At 44.0% G+C, this 19311-nt stretch overlaps 1 protein-coding gene across 1 annotated transcript in view; it reads right to left on the reverse strand.

The window, feature by feature from the left end:
- LOC126267878 (gustatory and odorant receptor 63a-like) overlaps window positions 1–19311 on the reverse strand; it is a 127820-nt gene that overhangs the window by 21208 nt on the left and 87301 nt on the right. The window contains exon 5 of the mRNA XM_049973188.1: window positions 10178–10243. Coding sequence (XP_049829145.1) covers window positions 10178–10243 — 66 coding nt within the window. The remainder of the gene's footprint in view (window positions 1–10177; window positions 10244–19311) is intronic.

Below are 19311 nucleotides of genomic sequence, written 5' to 3' on the forward strand. Positions count from 1 at the left end.
GCCATGCCATTTCCACCTGGCGCCACAGTTGGACCAGCGTTCGTGCTGGACGTGCAGACCGCGTGAGACGATGCTTCATCCAGTCCCAAACATGCTCAATGGGGGACAGATCAGGAGATCTTGCTGGCCAGGGTAGTTGACTTACACCTTCTAGAGCACGTTGGGTGGCACGGGATACATGCGGACGTGCATTGTCCTGTTGGAACAGCAAGTTCCCTTGCCGGTCTAGGAATGGTAGAACGATGGGTTCGATGACGGTTTGGATGTACCGTGCACTATTCAGTGTCCCCTCGACGATCACCAGAGGTGTACGGCCAGTGTAGGAGATCGCTCCCCACACCATGATGCCGGGTGTTGGCCCTGTGTGCCTCGGTCGTATGCAGTCCTGATTGTGGCGCTCACCTGCACGGCGCCAAACACGCATACGACCATCATTGGCACCAAGGCAGAAGCGACTCTCATCGCTGAAGACGACACGTCTCCATTCGTCCCTCCATTCACGCCTGTCGCGACACCACTGGAGGCAGGCTGCACGATGTTGGGGCGTGAGCGGAAGACGGCCTAACGGTGTGTGGGACCGTAGCCCAGCTTCATGGAGACGGTTGCGAATGGTCCTCGCCGATACCCCAGGAGCAACAGTGTCCCTAATTTGCTGGGAAGTGGCGGTGCGGTCCCCTACGGCACTGTGTAGGATCCTACGGTCTTGGCGTGCATCCGTGCGTCGCTGCGGTCCGGTCCCAGGTCGACGGGCACGTGCACCTTCCGCCGACCACTGGCGACAACATCGATGTACTGTGGAGACCTCACGCCCCACGTGTTGAGCAATTCGGCGGTACGTCCACCCGGCCTCCCGCATGCCCACTATACGCCCTCGCTCAAAGTCCGTCAACTGCACATACGGTTCACGTCCACGCTGTCGTGGCATGCTACCAGTGTTAAAGACTGCGATGGAGCTCCGTATGCCACGGCAAACTGGCTGATACTGACGGCGGCGGTGCACAAATGCTGGGCAGCTAGCGCCATTCGACGGCCAACACCCCGGTTCCTGGTGTGTAAGCTGTGCCGTGCGTGTGATCATTGCTTGTACAGCCCTCTCGCAGTGTCCGGAGCAAGTATGGTGGGTCTGACACACCGGTGTCAATGTGTTCTTTTTTCTGTTTCCAGGAGTGTATATTAAACGACGACACTAAAATTTGTTTCAACAGGGTAACATTTGTCTGTTGGGTACCATGTCTACGTGACGGTTAATTATCTCACTCATCCAAGAGGACCTGAAAGCGCACTAGAAATTGCTCTACAGCTGCTCGACACACCTCGACTGGGATGCTGGCTGCCTCCCTCGTTATCTTCAACCTCAAAAGTGTGTTAGTGTCCCGCTGATATATCCTTTCCTTCAGGCAACCCCACAGCCCACATCACATGGGTTGAAATTTGGAACAACCGGCCAATGATTCGGTTTTCTCCAAATGTGTTATGGAGTAACCGAGTGACAACACGAGCAATGTGAGGTGGAGCTCCATCGTGCATAAAACAATTGAGTCCAAACACCTCTCCCCTGTAGAGCAGGAATTCCACGTTGGGGAAGCAGATTACAGTAACGTGTGCCATTCACGTTGCATGTGCTTGGTCCTTGGGGTCTGAGTTCCTCCCACGTCGCAGTGCCAGTGTTGGCGTCTAATGGTAATCATAGCACTAACACGACGAGCAACGCATCTCCTGCAGAGCACACTCTGAACATCATTAGCAAACTGCATATCGTCATTTCACATTAGGCTCTCACGTCCTCTAGAGGAATGCAATGGTCCCCCGTCTGGGACACTGTGAACTTCTTACCTCCAGTTCTGGACGAATTTTGACTCTGCGTCCCTTCCATTCTTCTCTGGCTAAACACGATAGGCTGGATGTCTCAGAACGGAGAGGGGTTCCCTTGTTCTTGCCTGCATCCTTCAGGGGCGGTTAGGGTCTCCGGGACGGCGAAGGAGGGGTGGGGGCGGGGGCGAACGGCCAGGTCTCTGCCCACAGGTTCATTACAATAATTCTGTGGTACAGACACTGCATTCTTTTTACAGAGGAAGTTGTTCTCGATTTCGCCCGTAGACACGCGCGAACAACCCACTCTTTATCTTTGGAACCGGTTGCGTTGATTTACCTAATGATGATTGTCAACTGGTGACCTAGAGGCAACGATTCTATTGCACAATTCCACGACGCAGAAAAAGCTGTACTTCGTCACTGGATTGAGGCAGTCATGAAGGTGAAAATCCTTTGCAAATCCATTGTGGTGACTAGACATTTATCTGATTACTATAGCCATACGCCCAACACCGGCAGCGGAGCCTGTTTTGCGTGAAATGGGCGTCTGTTTTTTATTAGACGGTCTCGGGGATACACAGAATAGGCTTCAGTCTAAAAGTGTGCAGGTTGAACACAGGAAGAACGTAGATCTAGGGAACATCTTTATAGTAGTTGCAAATTGCCCTACCTACGTTGGGAAAGTATCAGAGCTCCAAGCGCTAATAGAAGGCACTCATTCTAAAATCTTTATAGGAACTGAAAGGTGGCTAAAGCCGGAGATAAGTTTAGATAAATTATTGCGAGAGACCTATCGGTGACCAGAAAGTTTAGGCTAAATATAGTTGGCGATGGCGTGATTGTTGCTGTAAGAATCAGTTTTTCTTATACGGAATCAAAGTAGCTAGTTACAATACGTTTGTATGGGTAAAGGTCATACTTAACAAACAGAATAAAATAATAATTGAATCCTTTTATCGACCTCCCAACTTAGAAGATACAGTTGCTGAAAGGTTCAAAGTAAACTTGAATCTAATTTCAAACGCGTTAACCACTCATACAGTTATAGTTGGTGAGGACTTCAATTTACCCTCGATATGTTGACGAGAAATCCGGAGGTACACATAAAACATCATCCGAAATTGTGCTACACGGATAATCTGAAAATTATTTCGAGCACTTAGTTCATCATCCCACTCGAATAGTAAACAGTTCTGAAAACACATATGACCTCTTAGCAACAAGTAATCCTTAGCTAATAACAAGCTTCAAAACAGATACAGGAATTAGTGTACACAGGACTGTCGTAGCGAGTCAGAATACCGTATTCCCAAATCCTCCAAAAATAATCGATATATATATATATATATATATATATATATATATATATATATATACATACGAGGGTCAGTCAAAAAGTAATGCCTCCTATTTTTTTCTACGTTTAATTGTCAGGAAATTTAAATCCAATTACATAGGTTGAAAACCACAACATTGAGGATCATTTTGTCATTTTTCAATGTAATCTCCGCCCATCTCTACAGTTTTGGTCCATCTTTGAACAAGGGCATGTATCCCAGCATGGTAAAAATCACAGCTCTGCTTCCTAAGCCATTGACGCACGGATGTTTTGACGGCCTCCTCATCTTCAAAATGAATCCCACGATGAGCTTCTTTTAGTGGCCCGAACAGATGGAAGTCTGATGGTGCCAGGTCAGGGCTGTATGGGGGATGAGGCAAAACTTCCCATCCAATTTTGACAATCTCGTCAGAGGTGTGACGAATGGTGTGTGGCATTGTCATGCAAAAGAAGAACATCTGCCATTGATTTTGGTGGGCGAACTCGCTGAAGACGTGCTTTAAGTTTTTTGAGGGTTGTGACGTATTGAACAGAATTTATTGTGCATCCCTTCTCCAAAAAATCATCCAGAATCACACCCTCTGTATCCCAGAAAACTGTTGCCATAACTTTCCCTGCCGATCGCACAGTTTTGAATTTTTTCTTCCTCGGCGAGCTTGTGTGATGCCACTCCATTGACTGCCTCTTTGATTCGGGTTCAAAAAAATGCACTCATGTTTCGTCCCCGGTCACAATTTTTTTCAGAAACTCATCTCCCTCCAAACGGAAGCGCTGCAAGTGTTGGGAGGCTATTGTTTTCCTTGCCTCTTTATTCTGATCGGTTAACATTCTTGGAACCCACCGTGCACAAACTTTTGAGTACCCCAATTGTCTAATAATCGTGATCACACTGCCGTTACTAAGAGAAATAATGCGACACACTTCATCTGCAGTCACCCGACGGTCACCACGAATGATGTCATCAACTTGCTGAATGTTGTGTGGAGTCACTGCACTCACCGGCCTGCCGCTCCGCTTTTCGTCAGTCAACGGTGTTTGCCCTTCAGCTTCCTTACAACGACGAACCCATCGTCTAACAGTGCTGACATCCACTGTCACAACACCATACACCTTCTTCAGTCTTTCATGAATGCGTATGGGCGTTTCACCTTCTGCATTCAAGAATTCAATCACACAACGCTGTCTCAAACGAACATCGATGTCGGCCATCTTACAAATTTCTGCTGTGCTGCCACCTGTTGACACTGAAAGTTACTACTGCAGTGGATTGCAGAAGAAGGTTTGAGGAATGGCGCCAAATTCAAATTTTTCACTTAACTTAATTTTTTTAAGTAGAAAAAAAAATGGGAGGCATTACTTTTTGACCGACCCTCGTATTTTGCCCGGTCACTATCAGTGGACCACACTGTACATATTCAAAAAATCAGATAAAAATTCGTTTGACGCCTTCCGGAGAGACAATCTCCATTCCTGCCACATTAACAATGTAAGTGTAGACCAGATGTGATTTAAATACAAAGAAATAGTGTCTACATCATTTGAGAGATTTATACCAAAGAAATTAACGAACGACGGAGCTGATCACCCATGGTACAGAAAACAGGTCAGAATACTGTTGCATAAAGAACGAAGAAACACGCCAAATTTAAACAGACACAAAATCCTCAAGATTGGAGATATGTACAGAAGCTAGAAATTTAGCGCGGACTTCAAGGCGAGATGCTTATAATAGCTTCAAAGGTGAAACCTAAACCTGGCACAAAATCCAAAGAAATTCTAGATGTGTCTAAAGTATGCTAGCGGGAAGACACAATCTATGTCTTGTTTGTGCAATTACAATGGAAATACTATCGACGACAGAGCTGCCAAAGCAGAGTTACTAAACCCAGCCTTCTGAAATTCCTTCACCTTAGAAGACGAAGTAGATATTCGAGAATTCAAATCAAGAACAGCTGCCAACATTAGTAATTTAGAAGTAGATATCCTCGGAGTAGTGAAACAACTTAAATCAAAGGAAGTCATCCGTTCCAGACTGTTGGACAGTTAGGTTTCTTTCAGAGTATGCTGATGCATTAGCTCCATACTTAACAATCATATACAAGAGTTCGCTCGACAAAAGATCCGTATCCAAAGACAGGCAATAAGAGTAATCCAATAAATTATAGGCCCCGTGTCATGACTTTGAAACATATATTGTGTTCGAACGCTATGAATTATCTCGAAGAGAACGGTCTATTTACACACAGTGAACAAGTATTTAGAAAACATCGAACACAACTAGTTCTTTACTCACACGAAGCGTTGTGTTATCGACAAGATATTTCCAATCGATTCCGTATTTCTAAATTTCCAGAAGGCTTATAATGAAATTACGTTGAGGAATATCGTCTCAGTTATGCAAATGAATTCGTGATTTCCTGTCATAGAGGTCGCAGTTTGTAAAGTCATCGAAAAAAAGGAAGTGATTTCTGGAGTTCTGAAAGGTAGTGTTATAAACTCTCTGCTGTTCCTTCTCTATATAAACGATTTAGGAGACAATCTGATCAGCAGTCTTAGGTTGTTTATAGATGATGCTATCGTTTAACGCCTAATAAAGTCATCAGAAGATCAAAACAAATTGCAAAATGATTTAAAAAAGATATCTGAATGGTGCGAAAATTGGCAGCTGAGCCCAAATAATGAAAAGTGTGAGGTCAGCAACGAGAGTGCTAAAAGGAATCAGTTAAACCTCGCTCTCACGATAAACCAATTACATCTAAAGGCCGCAAATTCAACTACATACCTAGGAATCACCATTACGACTAACTATAATTGAAACGAACGCATAGCCAATGTTGTGGGGAAAGTGAACCAAAGGCTGCACTTTAATGGGAGAACACTTAGAAGACGCAATTGATCTATGACAGATACTCTGAACACTGCTCATGTGTGTTCTCTTTTGGAGCAATTTTGCACGTGGGTTCCTTAACAGGTAGGACCAACGGAGTATATCGAGAAAGTTCAAAGAAGGCAAAACATTTTGTGCTGACGAGTGATCGGGGAGAGTGTCAAGGACATGACCCAAGATTTGGCGTGGGAATGTTTAAAACAAGGCGTTTCTCGTTGCGACGGGATTCCCTCATGAAATTACGATCACCAACTTTCTCCTCTGAGATATAGGTGTGTGTATTTTCCACTCGCTCTTCGAGAGGCCTTTAAAATTACTACACCACGAAGCTGACGTGCTACAGACGCGAAATTTAACCGGCAGGAAGAAGATGCTGTGCTATGCAAATGTTTAGCTTTTCAGAGCATTCTCACAAGGTTGGCGCCGGTGGCGACACCTACAACGTGCTGACATGAGAAAAGTTTCCAACCGATTTCTCATTCACAAACAGCAGTTGACCGGCGTTGCCTGGTGAAACGTTGTTGTGATGCCTCGTGTAAGAAGGAGAAATGCGTTCCATCACGTTTCCGACTTTGATAAAGGTAGGATTGTAGCATATCGCGATTGCGGTTTATCGTATCGCGACATTGCTGCTCGCGTTGGTCGAGATCCAATGCCTGTTAGCAGAATATGGAATCGGTGGGTTCAGGAGGGTAATACGGAACGCCGTGGTGGATCACAACGGACTCATATCACTAGCACTCGAGATGACAGGCATCTTATCCGCGTGGCTGTAACGCATCGTGCAGCAACGTCTCGATCTCTGAGTCACCAGATGGGGACGTTTGCAAGACTACAACCATCTGCACGAACAGTTGGACGACGTTTGCAGCAGCATGGACTATCAGCTCGGAGACCATGGCTGCGGTTACCTTTGATGCTGCATCACAGACAGGAGCGCCTGCGATGGTGTAATCAACGACGAACCTGGGTGCACGAATGGCAAAACGTCATTTTTTCGGATGATATCAGGTTCTGTTTACAGCATCATGATGGTCGCATCCGTGTTTGGCGACATCGCGGTGAACGCACATTGGAAGCGCGTATTCGTCATCGCCATACTGGCGTACCACCCGGCGTGATGGTATGGGGTGCCATTGGTTACACGTCTCTTTTTCGCATTAACTTCACTTTGAACGGTGGACGTTACATTTCAGATGTGTTACGACCTGTGGCTCTATCCTTCATTTCATCTCTGCGAAACCCTACACCGCATGTTGCAGGTCCTGTACGGGCCTTTCTGGATACAGAAAATGTTCGACTGCGATCCTGGCCAGCACATTCTCCAGATCTCTCACCAACTGAAAACGTCTGGTCGACGGTGGCCGAGCAACTGGCTCGTCACAATACGCCAGTCACTACTCTTGATGAACTGTGGTATCGTGTTGAAGCTGCATGGGCACGTGTTCCTGTACACACCATCCAAGCTCTGTTTGACTCAATGTCCAGGCTTATCAAAGCCGTTATTACGGCCAGAGGTGGTTGATCTGGGTACTAATTTCTCAGTATCTATGTACCCAGATTGAGTGAAAATGCAATCACATGTCGGTTCTAGTATTATGTATTTGTCCAATGAATACCCGTTTGTCATCTGCATTTCCTCGTGGTGTAGCAATTTTAATGGCCAGTAGTGTAATTTTGAAGGTGTTTTGATGAACCGTCTACCACGTACTTCAGTGTGATTCGCAAAGTATCCTCGTAGATGTAGATGAACACTCACTCATATGCTGCGATGATCAGTTGCGTTTTTCATCATTGTCACCTTGTTCAAGGAGTTCCTTTCGAGCGTTATTTCGATTTTCCTGCAACTCTTTTGTTATAAAAGAGGGAATAAACTTTCTGGAGCTCCATGAACTTTAACTTCTTGTGTTAAAATCTCTTGATATGGACTAATTTCTGTTCCAACCTTTTCCGTATATTGTATGTCAGTTGACGATAGGCTCACAGCATTACCAGTGTGAGTACTATTAGCCGAGGTCGAGTGTAATCGTATGATTGACCCCCCCCTCCCCCCCTTCTCCCCCAAAAAAAGAAGAAAAAGCCTCAAACTCTGTCAGAGCAAGCTTATAGCGACAATGGATGTGGATACGGAGGGGGATGCGGACAGCAAACTACTGTCTGAGCCATGTCGGAATTCGTGATTAGAGTCGTTATTTCTCAGTCAAGTAGCTTCTCAATAGGCCTCGCGATGGTTGAGTGCATGCCTCTTGCCAGCAGCATCGCAGACCCGAACAGTCAGCCACTTAAGAGCTAGTCAAGCCCAACAACATTTAAGTTAGGTAAGCCGAAGGGGATCAATGTTACCACTGTAGCAAGGTCATTGGTACGTGATTGATTACAATAGTTTAGTTGAATAAACCATTCTCAAAAACTCACAAGACCTAGGGCATGAAATCTGTAAGCGTTCTTCAAAGGTTTGGTGAATGTTTGACCTACTTGCACCAACACTTTCACGTTGCAGGGTTGTTCCTGCCAATTAGACACCGTAAAAATCGTCACGAACACTGTATCACCTTTCATTCAAATGACAACAGCTCGGAAAGTAAGCGAAATGGTAACTTAACGATGTGGTTACTCGGCCGGCTATGAACGTTACGAAAGAAGGACGATAGATCTCCTCGTTTTCAAAAATATACTTGTTTTTACTAGACCTGTTGGTTCCTATGCTTTCAGAGTCTTGGAGTCCCCAGTGCAGCTAAGAGCAACAGGAAATCGCTACATACACATGAGAAAAAGTTGAAGCACTCAGAAGGGGAGAAGCAAACGCAATGAAACCTTACAGGTTGGGAGGGTATGTGATGTTATCTCAGTAACATTTGCAGAGAACTTGGCAGTAGGCGCTCACTTACCAGTGTGACGTTACATCCCCTCTAGCGTCGCTACATGCTCTGATTCGAGGAGGACGGGTGGCACAGGGCCACTGTGTCGCATCCCCAGTCAAGCTGGCGCACAGCTGTTGTCACTGGTCCTTCATATCTTTGACGTTCGAACTTATCTTGCACATGTTCTCTTTGCAACAGGTCTGGACATCTTTCTGGTCACCTCACCATAACTCAAGACAGTTCATGGACATACGTGTCATATATGGATGGGCACTATATGAAAAATGTCACTACGATACCGTCGCATGCAAGGTATAAATGATGACGCAGGGTGTGCGTGGCTTACCGTAGCGCCGTCAGAGCTCTCTCAGCGCATACCAGTCGCCACCTGAAGTCTCGATTGTCTCTCCACACTATGACGCCAGGTGTTACGTCGCTGTGCCTCTCCAAAACTTTGAAGGGATGGGACCTCCCACCAGGTCGCCACCATTCTCGCCAATGGTGGTCATGTGGCACAGAGCAGAATCGCGACTCATCACTGAACTAAATGCAATGCTGTTCGTCAGCAGTCTGTAATTCTCTGTCACGGCACCATTCCAAGTGCGGCCGTTTGTGCTGTGGTATTAATGGCAGCCTATGAAAGGGACGGAAATTCCCCAGTCCGGCTGCAACTCTCTCCAACCATTCGTACAGAATGACACAGCATGTTGCAGGGAGTCCATTGCTTGTTCTCAGATGACAGGCACACATGCGAAGGGGCTACAGATTGTTTGGTGTAATCCTCCCTTATGGCTATCAGAACTGGTCGACTGGACTCTTGACAACGATTAAGCCTGCCCCCAAGTTCCTATGCAGTCCAACACGGGTCCACTCTCAAATATGAATGCCCAACAAATCTAGATTTTGCACGATTCGACCAGCTGGCGAAATCGAGAACCATAATGAGATTCCTTTTAAACTCTATCAGGCGCTGAGAAAGCTCTCCGAGACGAGCACAAGGCATGTCCTTTACAGTCATCATTCAACATCTGACATAGTTCATGCACTTTATATACCCTTCCAAGCCTGGTAACAACACTAAACAGCAATGGCACTTAGGCAAACTGGTGGCCATTCTACTTATCGCTGATGCATGGAACTGTATTCATTTACATACATGTTAATCGTGTACACGTATGAACATACATTGACCTGATGACCTGATGATCTGATCATGCCTTCTAGGTACTTCAGCTTCTTGTTGGGTAGTGTATAATGGTTATTCGAGATTCTACATACCTCATTACGAATGTTTTCGTCGCTAGCAACCAAATCACCAATTTCTTCGTCACAGAAATCATTCATCTGGAAGAAAAAGAAAACAGGAAATAGACAATAAAAAATAATTTTGTTATGAATAAAAGAACCTAACTGATATGTTTGGACCACAAAAATGAATAGTAAATTCTAAAAACAATAAAAATAAAAAAGGAGACATCGTGAAGACAAACAATGAATAGAATTTCAGAAAAAATTGGATGATTTCCTAAGGAGAAAGAGCTCCACAGATTGAGCAAGTCCATCTATGGCCAATATGCAAATAGTTAATCGGCTTGGTACTGACTGACAGAGTTGTTCGATGTCCTCCGGAGGGCAATCGTGCCAAATTCGGCCCAATTGTCAAAATCCCGACTTGGTTGAATGGCTCTGCCCTTATTGCTCCAAACGTTCTAAACTGGGGAGAGATCCGGTGACCTTGCTGGCCAAGGTAGAGTTTGGCAAGCACGAAGACGAGCAGCAGAAACTCTCGCCGTTTGCGGGGAAGAGAGACATCATCTTGGTGAAATGCAAACCCAGGATGGCTTGCAATGAAGGGCAAAATAACAGGGCGTGGAATATCGTCGACGTACTGTTGTGCCGAGAGGCTGTCGCGGATGGCAACCAAAGGGGTCCTACTGAGAAATGAAATGTCACCACAGCCCATCATTCTTGGTCATCAGGCCATATGGCAGGTGAAAGAGAGGTTGGGTTTCCACGACTGTGTGGGACATCTCCAGACACGTTTTCAGCCTGGAATCTCATTGACTGGAATACAATTGTCTTCAGTACAAGTCTTGCTTCGAACTGAGCCCCTCTGGCCAGCGAAAAACAAGGTAACTGCCGCCTGAACATGAAGAGAGTTTCTATTGCTTGCCTTCGTGCTTCCCAAACTGTACTTTGCCCAACAAAGTCGCCAGATATTTCCCAGATTAGGAACATTAGGAACTTTATGGGTAGCACCCTGCAACCAGTTCGCAATTTTGTAGATCTAACGCGCTACTTGGACAACATTTGGCACGGTACCCTCAGAAAGCCAACAACTCTACCAATGATTGCCAAGTCGAATAACAGCTTGCATTTGGGTCACAGGTGGACCAACGCATTATTGACTTGCTCAGTTTGTAAGGCGCTGTCTCCTGAAATAAATTCAGAAAAATTGTGTTGTATGTCTGTACACGTAAATCACATCTACCGATTTCCGTTGAATTCGGATAATTCTTTGGTGGAGTGTAATTTTGTTATCTGTCAGTGTATTTCCTTAAAGGAAGTATGACAGGTCACAGGAAATGTTATGTATGAGATAGTCAGTGAAAAGAACTTTGTACTGTTAGACATTACGTCTCAGGTTCTTCATCGACTGATCATGGACCGCTAAAACTGGTACCCAGTTTCGGCTGTACACTCTTCAGATCAGCTACAGAAGAATGAAATATTGTTCTTAAATAGCCGAACAGAAGATAGCATAGCCGAAACAGGTTATGTCAAAATTAAATGTGTCAAAATTAGGAAAAAGACTTATTTTCTAAATAGTTTTAAATTATAAACTAGCTTCTAGATGGTACTGCTCACATCTGAGCCTGCAAACTGATTCCTCGCAGGCACAGCAAATGTGGTGTGCTAGGATAAATCTCGTACCATAGATGAAACCTATTCGTAAGTGGTTAATGAGTAGAATTCATTCTATTACAGCTTCACAGTGGTGCAGAACGGCTTACACAGCTTAGATATAAGACTTTCATACAACAGTGTAGCATCCGAGTATTACAGCTTCTTGCCTTTGCGGCATGAGTTTTAGGCAATCCTACACAACCAGTCAGAGGATATGTAATAATGCTGATGTGGAACTTGGAGATCTGCCATCAGTGGTTCTCTGGGTAGCCACATGTTGGAGAACGACGCAGCGTTTGTAATATTAGTAATTTTCGCCTCACAAACATTAATATACGCTCAATAGTAAATGACTGATGGCCTAAAGTTATCGAACAATTGTAAAGTAAAAGAAATGAACCATCGCATAGCACCGACAGAGTCTATTATTCTTTATCTTTGCCGTTCTTGCGCGGTGCCTGTAAATCTCTAAGTACATGTATCGATTAATGGTATAAAAAAGAATTCTGTTGTTTCAAGACAAATGAGGCTTTTGGCGCCTCACCTTTTACTGTTGGTATTCTATGAAAGACGGACGCGGACTTGCTGCGTTCCGCAACTGTATTTTATATTTTATGTGAAAATATTGAGTGACTATGCGAATTGTTATTTTTTCCAATCAGAAAACATGTATTTTCTTGTAACTGATTACGGACAGGCAGCATCAAGAGGACATTTTGACTGTTATGTATAAATTATTTAACCACAATGGTCATCTATTGTAATTTAATAGGAAATGAAATTACGATCACGCTGATGGGCCGAATGCAGCATGAGGCAGAAGGAACATCATCGTTTTCCTATTATTTCTGAACCAACTTTTTTAATTGTGTAGTGTTGCATTTTTTTTAAAGTCCATAAATCTTATGGTCTCTTAGTGTTGTTCCGGGTATGACTATATCGCGAATATAAAAATGCACAGACATGATTATGTTTCTCTTATTCAGGTATTTAACGCTCAACGTATGTTATTATAATAGTGTAATCAATCCCTGATTCTGTTGCCAAGTGGCCCACCAAAATATTCACTTATTCGAAATATCTTTTTATTTTCGCCCCCCCCCCCAAGAGCAATGCTGCCGTTTCCACAGGTTATCTATGTTCCACTAACCGATCTCTTTTCATAACACACTCAGGCGGAGGCAGTATGAATGATCCCACTTCAGAATTTAACAGCATTCTCTCAATGTCATGTGCTGCATGTGAGATAGCAGAGGCAAAAAGCTAACTATATTCGTCAATCTGTTTTTATTGGGAAAAATAAATAGACAAGGTCATTGCTAATGTCGGCAAAGTAGGCGAAACAATTTAAACAAGAAGCAAAATATGGATCCCCTTTTGGATCATACAACAGAAGACTAACAAAATAAAGTATTTTTTTCCTCGTAAGTCTCTCACTCGTGAAAGTACACCAAAGAAAAGACGCAAACAAAACTAATAGAGAGCAGCATTACCACAAAACTGTTCAGTGAGGCCAGACCACCGTTACACGACACTCTCGAGCCACATTCCGAAACTATCACTCCTGACAGCCAGGGACTACCAGCAGACGAGACGCGTGGGTGTTGCGGTCTGGATGGCAGATCCCTACAAGTCCTGCCGGCGTGTCGAACTGCCTTCTGGCCGGCAGTGTGCCGGCTTATAAGGCCGGTTGGCGGATGGATCTTCTGGGACTATTGTCTATCACGTGAGTGGCGTAGGAAAACAGTCCGCTTGTTGATCGCAACATCTGGCGTTGCTGTTGATCCGCGGTGCTCGGGTAGCGGGCCCTCACGGCCGTCGGTCGAGACACGATGCTGTGTTTTCGTCTCCGGCAGCAACCTCGGTCGTACCGTAAGCGTCTGCTTTGGTTTCACTCGCTGTGATGAAGATATCCCCCATCTCTGTTCTGTCAAGCTGGTTGCCGAACTCGCAGGCGGACGGGGCGGACGCTGCACCATGCATTTGACCGATAAGGTCTCCATCCAAGACAATAGTCAAATGTGCTGCTAACCTACTCCAGGCTCATCGAGTAGCGCCAAAAACTTGTCACCGGCGGTGACCTTCGAGCTGCCAACTAAACATGATGGTTCTAGGCTTTCAACTGGAGCCGCCAGTGTGAATCCATCCAGTGAGTGTCATCGCACGACACTAGCCAATCTCCAGAGGTCCTGGGTTCGACGAGGAGCATACACACAATCTGACAGCTTTATAGAGTGCCATGGTACGTACGGTAACGAGCTGACTGGATGACTTGCGTCAACAAGGATGCTGTCGCCGCCAGCTGCTGTTATCTCAACATACCACTGGGGATGTAATGGGTATATGTTAGCCACGACTGGCACCTAAAGTGCTGACATCGAAGCACTATGCGAAATGCATCATTAATATATGTTAGCCACGACTGGCACCTAAAGTGCTGACATCGAAGCACTATGCGAAATGCATCATTAATAAAGTATGATTCTGTTGAGTAAGCCTTCTTGACTCTGTGCACATTAAAGCCGGAACTGGTCAGCCCATAATATACGAGTTAGAAGTGGCTGCCCTACAACATGGCACTGGAGAAAATTGAATGCTTCTAATGGATCCCATCACCATTCTGATATATGTTGGAGAGCATCCTAAAAATTCCCGAATTTGCATCTTTATTCGCTAATGTCTAGGATGCCTAGCGTCATACATTTCTTGAACCAATGGAACAACTGGTTTCGCTCTGAGAGTTTTGGATGATGTTTTGTCATCCCCTAAGAACTCTTTGTATAAATATTAATTTTAAACATGGGAAAATTCCCCTCTCAGGAGATACCGCCTTTCCGTAGCACTATCCATGCGGGCGAGAGCGTTTGGATGTTTCAGTGAGGTAGGGGGTATAGCGGCGGTAGCGTAGCTGCTGGCAGGATCTCCCTAGGATGACCAGGCCTCTGCGGAAGAGCCAGACGAAGAGTGCCTCACAACATCCCGTCTTCCTTACATCTCGTCCTCATGTTTCCTTTTCTTGATTTGTCAGGCGGGTAGAACTGGGAAGGCGGTCTGCCTGATCCAAAATACTGCACAATACTCCAATGTCGTGGTTGAATCGTTGAGCGACTCCTCAGAATTAGTCAAAATATATTTTCTCGGCTCGAGATCTAACTCAAAAGCCTAGCGAAAGTAACGGGATCGGATCATTGCGGAGACGAAAATGGATATCGTAAATGGCTATGCTTATAACAACATGGAATGAGTAGAATTTGGTCAAAACGAAAAAAAAATTCCAGAAACTAGTGAGGTTGAAGGAAGATATGGTGTCCTCAGTAAAACAAAGGGCAAGTGAAGGGAAACGAAAATATAGCAGATTACAAGCACTTTTACAGTGGAGGTAAAAATGAGGAAAGAGCCAAGAGAAGAATTTCAATAGCCATTCATAAGAAACACAGAAGAGGTGTCAAATGCTGTCAGGAAACTGACGAGAGGACAATGACCACAGAAATCTCAAAATACGGTCACGAAGTTATCATTGTCGGGTCTTATTCACCTACAAATGACCCTGAAGATGAATTTAACGAAAATTGACATGTGTGCTAGAGACCACAAGCACACACAAAGAAATAGTTTTAATGGAGCATTTTAAAGAAAAGTATGGATGGCCACCGACAGTGTAGTAGTGGGAGGATATGGAGATGATACAGTAAATGAGAACGCAGAAGGGTTAGTGGATATATGTGAGACTTTTTTCTTGAAGACTGTAGATGGTTTCTTTCCTGACAAGCAGATGTACAAGTATACGTTGGAGGGTCTTTCCAGAAATATCAGATATATGTCGCTGTCCTTGAAGATTTTAGATGGCTTATTTTCTCACAACCAGATCTACATCTATACATGGGAGAGTCCTTCCGGAAGTATCAGGTCAATAATAAACATTAGTACATTATTCAAGGTAAAATTCTTTCGTATGAACAAGATATGATGTTAGAATCTACAGGGGTGCACAATGTGCCACATGTCACTTACTGTTAGGTATTAAGATGGCAATTGCAACAAAGAGCCAAAGAAGACTTAAAGATGCAAGTATTACCACGAGGACGGTGAATACTATGAAGTACAGCTTAGGCAGCTTGAAACTGGAGCCTGAACAATTTCTACATGAATGACCTTGTCAAACAAACTGAGGCATATAGAAGAAGAATGGTGGAGCATCTGTACCAAGGAATTAAGAAAATGGATACATGAAGCAGCATTTGAAGCATTGGGGCAGCAAGAAGAAGGAAGAAAGCGTGAGTCAAATGATAAACTCAAAGCACTGAAGAAAAATTAAACCTAAGAAAGACTTTTTATAATAACTGGTTGAGAACACAGGACAAACGTAATAGAGTGATGTATGTTAGAATGAAGAGAGAAGTAAAAATGACACCTTCAGAGGGAAAAATGAAACCAGGGAGGGTACATGAGGGATTCTGCCAGCAAATGTTTTCCAAAATGTAAAAGAATATGGCGAGCAAGAAGACAGACTGACTATATGAGTAAAGAGTACGTATTTAGCTGCTTCCAGTCCGATGCCTTTGTGGGAGTGAAATATGGTGCTGGTCATTAAAATTAGAATTCGGCGTGCAACAAAGGTGAGGTTGACACAACATGTTCTGCATGTTTGTATATGTAAATGGTTGGATTTTAGCGCAACCACACATGCAACCACATAAATTACATATATAATGAAATATTATGCAGCGGGTTTCTCATTCAAAAATCGCATTAAAATGTTGGTTGTTTTTTGAAGACATCGTGTAATATCCCTTGCCACAAGGAAAAATCAGCTATCAGCAATTGCTGAAATTCGACAAATGTAAAATTGTGGCCTTCGGAAACTGCGGTTTATGGTCACACGAAATTGCTTACTGTGTTGGTCGGGATCCCACGTCTGTCTTCCGAATAAGCAATCGTTGGGTCCAGGAGGACAACACGCAAAGTATGCCCTCAACAGCCACATACGACTAGCGTCTGAGAGAAGAGACATACTGTTAGCTCAGCTGCGCAGGGTCAGACAACCAGGTCGTGTATTTCGAGTCGGGAAATGGGCATGTTTTCGACAAAAAAAGCATCCACATGAACAGTGAGACGATGTATGAAACACCGCTATTTGTCAGCAGTAACCATCACAGTGCCTTCCTACATGGCAGCAAAGGGTGGCGGACTGGAATCAATGCCTTTAACAAGAACACGGGACATAGGATTGCTTTTTCAGAGTCCCCATTCAGCACATAGCATCATGGTGGCGTGTCCATGTGTAGAGGTTTCGAGGAGAACGAAATTTGCTGGATTGTGTATGTCATCGTCATATGGTACCAGCACCCAGGTGCTACATGGTTCGACATCAATAACACCTCTGGTTGGAATAGTACACCTTTTTGGTGTTGCACTGTCAATGGCTATAAGTATAACCTCCTCAGTTCCGAGCTTAGATTTCGGGAATTAAATTTTTGTATTAGTGATATAATAAAGGATTTGATACACTCAAAGATAATAAAATTAGCTAAAATATGTATGGATGAGACTTTGTCACACTATCTATTACCTGTAGTTCTACTTGCATTTAAGTAATGAGGTTGGTTGGTTGGTTTGGGGAAGGAGATCAGACAGCGAGGTCATCGGTCTCATCGGATTAGGGAAGGACGGGGAAGGAAGTCGGCCATCCCGGCATTTGCCTGGAGCGATTTAGGGAAATCACGGAAAACCTAAATCAGGATGGCCGGACGCGGGATTGAGCCGTCGTCCTCCCGAATGCGAGTCCAGTGTTTAAGTAATGAGGAGTGAGGGTGAGTTGTTATACGAACAGTAATGTCAGCTGTCCTCACGTGTCTGCCTGTTCACTATAGCTAGTGATTAGACATGTGCCCCTGTCTCCCCCCCCCCCCCCCTCCTCTGCCCTACAGCCATGCCTGTCCATTATCTCAATGCATGACACAGCAGTACGCACTGTGTTTCACTGCCAAGCGATGCACGTGTAGGGGCATCGCGAGGAGCGTTCATCTGAGCCTCATTCTACTGAAGTATGAGTAACTAAGCATCAAGCAACATGGGCCTTATGCCATAAATTTAATAATTTTTGAAACTGTTTATATTCAGTGACGCAAATACAGGTTTTCTATCCCTTACTTCACTCTCTTATTATGGCTCGACTTTTGCTATTTTATACTTACTGAAAAATTCTTTGTTCTTCCTCAGGGTTCGAGCTATCTAGATACCAAATTTTAGAGAAGTAGGTCCAACTGTTTAGGCCTGAAAACGTAACAGACTGACTCACCTTCGCATTTAATAATATTAGTATGGAAACATGGATAAAAAATATTGAGGATTGTACAAGCACTGTATTCATTACATTGAATTGTTTTACATAGAACATATTATTCAATAAAAGCATGGCCTCAAATATGATACAATTCAAATTTCCCTATGTCGCGTCGACAAAACTTTAAACTATGATTTCTTTTTTTCCCATGATTCGACTTTGGTGAAATAGGACCTACCTGTTGCTCCATGGAACGTTCAAGTTACATTTGAAAATCCGATGAAAATTCGTCAAGTAATTTTGGGAATGAGCTTGTGTTCAAAGAGATAGGCACGACGGTTTTACAATTTTATTATTAGTGTATGTGGGGCGGTGGGTGGAATAATTGTTGATGTTTCTATTATTTATTTAATGCTGTCGTTTGCCGTTCTCAATACTGGATCTCTAACTATAATATTGGCAACCAGAAAGTGATTAACAAAACGTTAAGCCTGTAATTAGAATACCTAGTGCCCACTTCATCTGAGAAATACATTTATAGCTACAGCTTATAGCTCTGAAGAATTAGGAGATTGTCTGGGATTCATAATCAAAAACCATTCTCTCTAAAATGTTCACTATATTCTGAAAGTCACAGACCAAAAAGAATCCACACAATCCAACTACCAGAGCAGTTCAGAGTCTAATGCGCTGATGCAACTGTAACTGTTTAAATTAAATGTTTAAGTGAGTGCTCGCCATAATTTGATGATAATGCTCATCAAACGCCACGCTAATAATGGTAGAATGTCTGTCCTGCGGCGGCACGTAAAAATACGACATATGCAAACTAAAGATAGATCATTAACGTCATCCCAAAATTAACACTTCACTGGGAAACGATTTCATGGTTACACGTATACCGAGTAACTTATTACTCCATCCGATGCTGTTTATATCAACGATACCGACGCGATGCGACTCCCGGCACAGGTGGTGCTGTAATCAGCTTCTGGAGAGAACTGGGGCCTCCCCTTTCTCGCGCAGCGTTCTTACATATAAAGCCGCGGTGCGGACGGCTAAGGGAAAGACTGATCAAATCTGCTCTTCCGACTAGCCGCCGGGCTAGTAATGCACCACTTCAAGTTGTCGAATAAATCATTGCTTCCTTTGCTGATGGCCGATGAAGCTTTCGATTTAATTGTGCAATCAGCATACAAGTAAGTAATCATAATAAAAGTCT

Source organism: Schistocerca gregaria, chromosome 4 (genome assembly GCF_023897955.1).
Source record: "Schistocerca gregaria isolate iqSchGreg1 chromosome 4, iqSchGreg1.2, whole genome shotgun sequence".
Lineage (NCBI taxonomy): Eukaryota > Metazoa > Arthropoda > Insecta > Orthoptera > Acrididae > Schistocerca > Schistocerca gregaria.